Source organism: Phalaenopsis equestris, unplaced genomic scaffold (assembly GCF_001263595.1).
Source record: "Phalaenopsis equestris unplaced genomic scaffold, ASM126359v1 Scaffold000064, whole genome shotgun sequence".
Taxonomy (NCBI): domain Eukaryota; kingdom Viridiplantae; phylum Streptophyta; class Magnoliopsida; order Asparagales; family Orchidaceae; genus Phalaenopsis; species Phalaenopsis equestris.
Genome location: NW_018164506.1, coordinates 43,337 through 54,444, shown reverse-complemented (window position 1 = coordinate 54,444; position 11,108 = coordinate 43,337). Strand labels below are relative to the sequence as shown.

The 11,108-nt window shown below is 34.5% G+C and overlaps 1 protein-coding gene across 1 annotated transcript in view; it reads left to right on the top strand.

Annotated features, from left to right (window-relative positions):
• The window catches only part of LOC110019612 (plasma membrane ATPase 1), a gene marked incomplete in the record, with an annotated part of 29,349 nt that extends 18,883 nt beyond the window's left edge, over nt 1-10,466 (top strand). The window contains 9 exon segments of the mRNA XM_020717348.1: nt 2,718-2,882; nt 2,997-3,235; nt 3,340-3,372; nt 4,617-4,698; nt 5,065-5,225; nt 6,223-6,408; nt 7,026-7,208; nt 7,297-7,478; nt 10,074-10,466. Coding sequence (XP_020573007.1) covers nt 2,718-2,882; nt 2,997-3,235; nt 3,340-3,372; nt 4,617-4,698; nt 5,065-5,225; nt 6,223-6,408; nt 7,026-7,208; nt 7,297-7,478; nt 10,074-10,170 — 1,328 coding nt within the window.
• Between the last annotated feature and the right edge of the window lie 642 nt (nt 10,467-11,108).

The window sequence follows — 11,108 nt, the reverse complement described above, 5'->3', positions numbered from 1 at the left end:
TATATATATATATATACATGTATATATACATATATATATTAATTATATCCGATTTACTCGCGCGCGACGACGTAACAAAATTGGTGTCCTCCCTAGGCAAAATCGACATTCCGGACGCGCTGGTGCAGTCCGTTTTGTCATCCGGGATCGCTCGGATGACGTCGTCGACAATCGGGCTAGAAACACGTCAAAATTTAAACTTCATAAAACTTCGACCTGTGGTCGTTTGCCTCGACAAGTTTACTCGAGTCTTCGACAAATAATAGTGCAAGCGATGTGAATTGTGGCGATCGGACGCGTCGACTCTCCGAATTGCGAAGTTTGTGCGCGCGAAAGTGCGAATTGTGTAAAAGGTCACGCTAAGACTTAAAGGTCCTATAGGGAATCCCTTTTAGGTTTCCTCATGTTGGTTTCATCCTTCTAAGTGTTAGAAGTCGATACCACACACGCGAAACTCCAGAAGGGGACAAAAGTGGGTTGGATTTCTAAAACGAGGCGGGTCTCATTTCTAAGGTTCTAAGATAGTTGAAGGGAGATCCCTAAGGCTAGATTCTAAACCCTAAGAGGAAAACTATACCTCACTAAAAATGAGGTCAACAATTATAGACCGCATTTTTTTTTTGTGTTCAATGCGATGATGAGGAGAAGAATCCTGCTCTTTTGGTCTCGCAAATTTATTTTTTCTCGGTTTATATCATCAGGTCTGTGGGGGTGATTGCATATGGTTGAGAATTTGCATTTACATACCCAACGATTCTTCTTTATTTTCAGATCTAACACAAAAAAAATATGTTTTTTTTTAATTTTTCTGTCGTGCATTTACCTGAGCTTAATGTTTGAGCATTAAAAATAATGGACTTGAGATTGCTTTTTCTATTAGGCTGACCAGACTTTAAGAATTTCGTTAAGTGGTGAAAAAAAAAGAGAAATTCACGAAACAGCATATTGCAGGGCTATTTGTGAACAGCTAAAATGGTTTGGTGCAAAGCAGGTGAAAAATGTTATTTCTGCTGGCGGAAATATCTGCACAGCTAGCCCTTCAGATATTAATTTACTTCGGATGGCTTCTAGAGCGAATTTCAATATTGTTGGTTTAAGAATTGGTTTATCCTTCAAATGGTTTATAGATGTATTATGAAGATTTTTCTATTTATGTTTTTTACATTTATGACATTTAACATACCACTTGTTTTCAAATGGAATTGTGTTTATATACTGAAGGGTATTACAGACATTACTCAATAAACAACACTTTCAGAACTGTTTTTCAAACAAACCAGCTGTTTTTGAAACATCAGTTTCTAAACAGCAGATTTTCAATAACAATTTTTGAACTGAGCTTTTCTGCAGCCACAACCGAAGCAAATGCACCTTAAATTAATTTACTTCGTGTTCTTTTGAAGCTAGATTCAGTAACAAAGGTTTAGGAAGATTCTTTTTTATATTCTTTTTTAGGTAAATGAACTTCTATTGATATATATTTAAGTGGGGGCCATATCTCTACTATAAGTGCGATTTCAAAAGCTGTCTAACTTTTGAATTCACCCATCGAATGTGCAATTTGACCTTTATACTAATTTTTTCTTTTTTTTTTTTGTCTGGTCGAGGCTTTTGATTTTACAATCTATACTTTATCATTCTTATATGATAGTCTTAAGTTAAAGTAATTTTATCCATTATAAAAAAATCAAACCAAATGGTATAAATTTATTATTTGATCATATTTTTCTTGACCTATTGTATTCAGGCCCTTTATATTAATTTTCAATTAATTTTTCCTTTTGTTTTTTTGGGTCTGGTTGAGGGTTTTGATTTAGAATCTATAATGTATTGTACTTCTCTGATAGTATTGATTTAAGGTTATTATTTTATCAATATAAAAAATCCAACCAAATGGTATAAATCTCTTATTTTATCATATTTTTCATGATCAATTGTATTCAGGTAACATTGTAATTTTATTCAAATCTGCTTTACTTTCAGACATAAATAAGCACTGCTCTTTTTAAAATGTACTTAAAATTTAAGAACATATTAATCGAAATAATGTTATTTTGTTTGAATTTGTATCTGATTTAGAGAGATAAAATTATAGTGTTCCTTAAGTTATATTTATTATATTTTAATTATTTTCTCTATTTTTTCTATCTGCATTAGTTAAATAAGATTGAGTTTATTTTTGTTTTATTTCGAGCGCAATGGATCTAGACGGGCCAACTTGATCGAATCTTTGAGCTAGTTTTAAAAGTAGATTGGATTAAATTGTCTTCTCATATATTTATATTTATATATATAGATATATGTAGATATATATTTATATATTATGATATAAGTGTGACTTAAGCCCCTAGTAAATTTGTATTTATCTTTGAGCCAATTTTAAAATTAGATTGGATTAAAATGTCTTCTCATGATGAATTCATTATATTTATAGGAGCTGCCTTATATGAAATGTTTAGGAAAGCAGCTCCATTTTAAAATTTTGCCTCCATATTGGTAATCTTCACACAAAGGTGAGCTTCTTTGACTTATTAAAAGCCTTAGGTAGGCATGCTGATGTTGTAGTGTAATTAGGCTTAACAATATCACGTGAATTATGTAGGTTTGCATGAACATGAAAGAAAAAAGGTTTATTTTACTTTTTCATGCTTTTTTACAGTAATTTTCGTAGTTTGTCAGCCAAAAGTGCTATTGTTGAATTTTAAAATTTATATCAGGGGACCAGTTGGCTATAGGTAAGGAAACTGGTCGACGATTGGGTATGGGAACCAATATGTATCCCTCATCAGCTTTATTGGGCAATGCCAAGGATGAGTCCATCGCTGCTTTGCCTGTTGACGAACTAATAGAAAAGGCTGATGGTTTTGCTGGGGTTTTCCCAGGTATGTTTGTCAATTCTATTCTTGTGTAAGAGTTTTTAGTGCATTTGTTACTCTTGAAAGGCTTTTTGTTGCTATTTCGGTTCGCAATCTTCACACTTATTTGGCACATTTCAGAGCATAAATATGAGATTGTTAAGCGTTTACAAGCAAAAAAGCATATATGTGGTATGACTGGAGATGGAGTTAATGATGCTCCAGCCTTGAAGAAAGCTGATATAGGAATAGCAGTGGCTGATGCGACTGATGCAGCTAGAAGTGCTTCTGACATTGTTCTAACTGAGCCTGGTCTGAGTGTTATCATCAGTGCTGTTTTAACGAGCCGTGCTATTTTTCAGAGGATGAAAAATTATACTGTGAGTCTCTTTGGCTCTTATAGAGGGATGCTTTATTTTGTTTTAATGTTCTTGATGAACTTTGTTGGTTCATATTGTTAGTGTCTGATTTGTTTTATTTGCAGATTTATGCTGTGTCGATCACTATACGTATCGTGGTATGCTTTTTTTACTGGTATTTTTCTTTTGGTAAACCAAAGAAGGGATCAAATTTGAGATAGATATAATAGTGGTTAAACTTATTTTCAATTCAAAAGCTTAAAAGCCTATTACTAAGAGCCAACTGTTTAGCATTTCTACACCAACATTTTTTTTATCTATTTGCGTGATAGTTGATACAAAATTATCTCATGTGATGGTGAGATTGTTAAGTTACTTTAGGCCTTTATTACTTAAGCTTATGCATGAGAGACTAAATCCAAAGTATCTTGTACCTTTATAGTTTCTCTATCGCATGAGAGCATTCCACTTTAGCCATTACATCACCTTTGCACACTTTTCTGCAGTGATGGAACCAAAATTTAAGGAGTAGAGTGGCAAAATTAAAAACTAAGATGGGACGAGTATTTAAGTTAGCTTTTCATCTCCTTAAAAAATTTTAAAATTAATAAAAATATTATTTAAAAGTAAAAAATTAATTAATGCTAAATTATTATTAAGTATTCAAGTTTATGGGATAAACTTTTCAGAATATTATATAGTATTAAATATTTCAGTAAAAATGTAGGTGCAGTGAGCGCTTCCCATAACCACCGCTTGGTTCTATGTTGCTTCTCAGCATTATCAAAGATTATGCACCAAGTGCCCACTCAACCCGTGGAGGGATCATAGAAGTCATTTGACCTTGAAACTTGATAAATCAAGAAACCTATAAGAACAATAATGTAAAGGGGCATTTACATACATACCACATCATTCTCATGCATTTACCCATCTAAAACTTAAGCATTTTTTTTAAGAGTGGAATACACCTTTTCATGCATATGTTTATAATATCAAGGTGTTAAAAGTGCGACTATCAAACTTTGGATGTTAGATATGTAAATACATAAGAATTTTGTGTGGTATGTATGTAAATTTCTCTAATCTAAAAGAACCACTTTTTCTGAGCTAAATTATCAGCTTCCAACTACTGATATATTTTGTTCAATTTCAATCCCGATTTGGACCTAACGATAGTGGGGGAGAGGGAGAGGGTGTTTATTTGGACCTCTTTCATCCTCCCTAACGAGAGTGGGGGAGAGGGAGAGGGTGTTTATTTGGACCTCATGGATGAACCATTCAAGCTTGCATAGTGAACTTATCCCATTGGCTACTTTAATTGTTTACTTATAGACTCAAAATTCATGTACTTTTTAAGGACGTTACATTCTTTTTGCTAACTACTAGTTGATTTGAACAGCTTGGTTTTATGCTACTTGCCCTCATTTGGAAATTTGATTTCCCCCCATTTATGGTCCTCATCATTGCAATCCTGAATGATGGTATGCTCTTTCTTTCTAGTTACATTTTCTTATCTGTGTTGCATTTTTACCTTGTGGTGATAATCTTTGTGGATAAAGCCTCTTTTTCTTATGATTGGAAGATTTACATTCATGCCTCTCAATTCTTATGTATTTACATATCCATCACAAAAACCTTAATTTTTGCATATATTCCACTTTATCTATGCATGTATTTCACTTTTTAGAAGTTAAAATAGTGGAATTTTTTATGTAATATGAAATATTTAGGTCGTAGAAATGTAAATAATCAAAGCTTAGGTGCTGTATATGTAAATGCATAGGAATTGAGTGGTATGTATGTAAATATTTTTTTCTATAATTTTGCCCTTCTGTATATTTTGCCAGGCACCATCATGACGATATCGAAGGATAGGGTGAAGCCTTCCCCTCTTCCTGACAGTTGGAAGCTTGCAGAAATTTTTACAACTGGAATTATCCTTGGAAGTTACTTGGCCATGATGACAGTCATTTTCTTCTGGGCTGCATACAAAACTGACTTCTTTCCAGTATGTTACCAATGATTCTAGCTTTTTGATTAATCAGCCTTTATATGGTTTTTATCTCTTTGAGAAAGAAAATCATTGTAGCTTAATCTACTTTTTTCCTTGGCAAATACTATCGAGAGTTAGGTGAGACAGTTCAAATTTATATCTGTTCACTGACCTTTATATGGTTTTTATCTCTTTGAGAAAGAAATCATTGTAGCTTAATCTACTTTTTTCCTTGGTACATACTATCGAGAATTAGGTGAGACAGTTCAAATTTATATCTGTTCACTGAATTATGGTTATATCCTATTTTTGTTGCTTTACATTTCATGATGATTTCGAGTAAGAAGTTATTGAAATCCTATTCCTCATATCTAACATAAAGATATCGCCTTTTCCTTCATAAAGTAAGAACTAAGGCAGCCCAAAAATGCATTAAAATTCCAGCCCTCAATAAAACAGCTCACGAGTATTGTATTTTTCTTGGGGATTCTGCTCTCCTCCTTTAACCCCCATCTTGATCATAGCGTGAAGGTTGACACGCAGTTGAGTCTGTTGGGTGATTTTTTTGCTATTAAGACTATTAAGAACAAAATGAGGCTCCACAACTTAACACCTTATAATTGCTTATTTTATTTTGTCATTGATTTTTATGGATCTAGAACGAACTAATTTTTCGTTTCATCAATCTGAGCACCATGTACTTTCACTAAAACTAGAAAATTTCACCCAAAAATCTAAATTTTTTATGAGATTTTACCGAAGCACTCTATCATTTATCAAAATTCAGCTAGAATTCTATCCTTGTGCCCCAATAAAATTTCACATTATCAACTTCAGATCTCATTTGCATCATGTATTGAATATATTTGTAAAAAAATTAATAATAAATATATAAAGCCAAAATAAAAAATGAATTCATCTAAACTAGAACTTCCACAATGTTATTGAAATAGAATTTTAAAGCCTTTATACTAACACATGCTCTAATATTTTCTATATTATAACCTTTAAGCGAATATTTCACGTCGAAAGCCTGGAGAAAACAAATCAGGATGATTTCAGAATGCTAGCATCAGCTGTCTACCTCCAAGTGAGTACAATAAGCCAGGCTCTTATATTCGTGACAAGATCCCGAAGTTGGTCATTTATCGAGAGACCTGGTCTTCTGCTCGTGGCTGCTTTCGTCATTGCCCAGCTGGTATCTTCTGTGTTTTGAGAAATGTGTCAAAATGATCCCTGATTGTTTACATTACGCCATTTTAGTCCTAGAGTCTATAAAATTATCAAATTAGTTTCCATATTCTTTCAATATTGGCTAAAATAGTCTCCTTCCAGCTCCAATTTAAAAAGTTTGGTGATTAATTTGATACTTCTTATAGATTCTGGGTCTAAAATTACCCCATGTAAACAGTCACAGGACTATTTTGTCACTTTGTTTTTTGTTTTGTGCATAAAAATTTTTTTTTCTTTACTTTTAGTTGCATTTCAGTTATTCACAACCGCCATATCTTTGTGCAAATTAGTTCCTGACTCTTTGCAGTGGGTTATTTTAGTTTGAGAGCCTAAAAGTCAATTTAGTCCCCACTCTTTTAATAATGGCTGAAAATTTCAACGGATGATTATTTCAGCCTCAGGTTAAAGACTCTGGGGACTAATGACACTTTTATAGACTCTGGGATTGAAATGATCCCATGTGAACAGTCAGAGGACCATTTTGTCATTTTACTCAGTGTTCTGCATACACAAAATTTTATTTTATTTTTTTCACTTCTATCCGCTTTTCAATCATTTATAACCCACAGTATCTACATGCAGATTGCTACTTTGATTGCTGTATATGCTAACTGGGGATTTGCTTTCATCAAAGGGATTGGTTGGGGATGGGCTGGTGTTATCTGGCTCTATAATCTCATCTTCTACTTCCCCCTCGACATTATAAAGTTCATAACCCGCTATGCATTAAGTGGAAGAGCATGGGATCTTGTTATTGAACAGAGAGTAAATATCTTCTACACTCTGACTCACAATTTTTATAAGAGGAGGCTATGTATAAAATTCTGATTCTTTGTGCTATGTATCGCTGCAGATTGCGTTCACAAGACAGAAGGATTTTGGAAAGGAGGCGAGGGAGCTCAAGTGGGCGCATGCTCAGAGAACACTCCATGGTCTTCAACCTCCAGAGACCAAAATGTTCTCCACTGATAGGAGCCGTTTCACTGATCTGAATCAAATGGCTGAAGAGGCAAGAAGACGAGCTGAGATTGCAAGGTAAGTTTGAGCTTCGTTGATTTTTCATGAGATTTTTTGGAGTAAGAGCTTTCATTAATGTTGGAGTCTGAGTTTAGCTTTTATTCTTTTTTTTAATGTTATTGTGAGTATCATAAATATTTTATTATTGTTTTAAACTTGTACAACATTTTCTTATAACTATGATCCTTTAGTAGGCCAGACTCTCAAAAGTAGCTTTATACTTAAATAGTATCGGAAGATTCATGATGGTAGAGTAATAATTTAGCGTCTCAGTGTTGGATGAAGAACCAACACATTCTGCTAATTAAAATGACAGGTAGAGACATTAGAAATTTTTATATGGAAAATCCTTGAAAGAGAAAAACAACCATAGGATGTAGCCCTGTTGAAATAAATTATTGTGTAATAATGATCACACAGACCCACTCTTCTTCCAAGTTGAGGAAGATTAGATTACAAAGTTGGTATACAATGACATTTCAACAATAATTGTCGTAACGAGCCACAAAAGCCGTAATTGATTGCTATAGCGGCAGTAGTTACTCGTGAATGTTGTAGACGGTGGTCGTAGTGCCAGCTTGTTGTATAGGCAGTATTTGAAAGCCATGGTAGTAGTTGGTTGTATGGGTTGTAGATGCTTGCTTTAGGAGCATCTGTTGGCCACAGAGGTCGTAGTAAAGAGCCGCAGGAACCATGAGTCACGTTGGTTGTAGTTGCTCATATAGGCCGTAATGGCTAGCTGCTGTAACGTCTGTAGGTCATTAGAGGTCGGAGTTGGGAGATGCAGGATTTGAGATAATATCTGTAGGTCGTAGTGGCCGGAGTTGGGAGTTGGGAGTTGCGTGAGTTGTGATAAAATAACGGTAGTGGCCGGAGTTGGGAGTTGCGTGAGTTGTGATAAAATAACGTTCTTGAACTGAAGAGATTGGAGTTGAGAGTTGTATAAGATGAGATAACGTTCGTAGGCCACAAAGACCGAAATTGGGAGCTGCATAAGTTGTGATAATGTTCGGAGGTTATAGAGGTTGGTATTGAGAGCTGTATGAGCTGAGATAACGTTCGTAGACCATAAAGGTCGAAATTGTGAGTTGCATGAGTTGAATAACGTCCGTAAACTATAGATGTCAGAATTGAGAGTCGCATGAGCTAAATGACGTCCGTAGACCTAGGGGCCTGAATTGAGGGTTGCATGAGCTGAATAATGTCCTTAAGCCAGGATTTGGTGGGAGAAGGTGCATAGTCGCACTTTATGCAGGACTCGTCGTTGCACATTTTTAGGGGTACGCGTTTCATCATCTTCGGGGCATCATGACATTGTTATGTAGGGTGCTTCGTTACTCTATTACATGGCCAGGATTCCATAGCATAGATCATGATTCCGCAATAGATTTTGTTGTAATCAGCAGGGGGCGACATACGGTGGTCGACAACGGCTACGGTTGCAGGAGAGGGTGACTCATGCTGGACCTTCAACGCGAAACACTCGACCTCAGCTACTTCAATTCTCGAGCTTCCCCCAATTCAAGGTTTGTGGCTTATTTCCTGAAGTGTTAGGGCTCTAGATATAGTATTGGAGAGACCTTCCGACAAATAAAAAAAGAATCCATATCACTCCACCAGACGTCCTAGATAGATCCCCTCAATAGGAGATCATTCCGTGAACATTTGAATGCTTCAACTATGTTGGAATTGAGTGATCTAAGGCTTGTTATATTTGTCTTATCGGGACACTTAATTTGACTATAAGCTTGGTAGATTTGGAATCCATTTGACCTTCCAACTTGGCACTAGAAGCTTCTGAAAATGGCTTAACGACTCAATCTGGGCTTTATTTGACTTAGATTAGACCAATTTTGGTGTTCCCATTCTTCTCGTCGAGCCGATCATTTGCTAAAATTAGAGTCCTGGATGCTTTTTAATTGAAGTGTGAACATTCCTTGTTAAAAAAATTATATTGAGTCATATCATGTCTAGAGATCTGTGCTGGATGATAATTTTTTTTTTATGGTCTATCAATACTACAACTTCTTGAAAGCAGCAAAACAACAATATGCAGTAGCAATTTGAAAAACAAAATAATAAAAAAACTGAAGCAAACAACAGATCCTTAGCTTATCCTTCAGGAAACTTGATCATGGTTTTCTATATTATTTTCTAAGTTTGATAATGTGAAAAAGAGAGTAAAGATTGCATGGCAAAGGCTGGCTCTTATTGATCTTTCACATAATGTTCCTTCAATCTGCACTTTGGGGAGGATTTAGGGATTACGATCCAACTACCAAACTGAGTAAAGTGCCAAAATAATCTCCTGATTATTTACATTGGGTCATTTTAATTTCATAGTTTATAAAATTACTATATTAGTCCACGAAACATTTTAATGAGGGCTAAAATAATCCTCTTTGGAACTATTTCAATCTAATACTAAAAGAACGTAGGAATTAAATTGACATTTTTATAAACTCGGGACTAACACGACCCCTTGAAAAGGAGACCGAGATCATTTTGACACATCTCTCCTCCAAAATTATAAATAAATAAACTCTCCCGACTATTTTTCACATCATCTTTCAGCTTATTTCTCCGATTCTTACTCCGATTACTGTTTTATAGGCTGAGAGAGCTCCACACACTAAAAGGCCACGTGGAATCTGTCGTGCGTCTCAAAGGCTTGGACATAGACACCATCAAGCAAGCCTATACCGTCTGAGCAGACATCAGTCATCATCCATCCCCAACCGTAGACATCAACTGTTGCTGGTGCTGCAAAATCCAAGATGTTCCCTATTCTCTATATAAGTACTGTATATGCGCTGTAAGGTTTGTGATATCGGTATGTTTCAATCTCTGTTGCATTACTAACGGGGCCTTAAAAATGAAGTTTCTTAGGCATAAACTTGCCATCTGAGGCCTAATCAAGGTTGTATTAATAGTCATCTGGATTAAATTCTTATGGAAACATATTTAATTCTAAATTTGCATGCATGGGAGTTAGACGTTCTCATATATCTGAGTGCAGAAAAAAGTTATCTGTGTTCGGCTCGTTTGCTCAGCGACTGAATCGAACACGAGTTATTGAATGAGCTGAACACGAAGTTGTTCTCAAATAATGAGATGATGCGGACTTTAAGAAGCTTTTGAGTTATAATTTCAGTGTCTTGGAAAAGATTCCGTTTTAAAACACAATGTTCGGGCATGGCCTTTATTTTTGTTTTCAAATTTATTTGGTGAAAGCTTTTTTATTTTAAGTGGGCAAGGTATATTGATTTTCCTTGTCAAATAAGTATTTTAATTCGCGTATTATGCACTTCTCAAAATATTTTAGCTTCTTCCTAAAGTATGAACATTGAATTTTAATTTTTTTTCTAAATAATTGAAATAAAAATTTTAAATTTGAAATTAAATAATTAATGAACTTAAAAAATGAATAGTTTTTTGTTTAATGCGTATTATTGATAGAGTTTTGATTAAAAATGAGTCTGTTTTATACTTTTTTTATGTTTATACCTTGTTATGTGTGAATTAATTATGAATTTATTCCCTTATAATGCACTATTTAAATGAGTGAGAATAATAAACTGAATCGCTTTAGTTTAATATAGTTATATACTTATGTGGCACATAATTTTTTTTAATTGATATAATTAT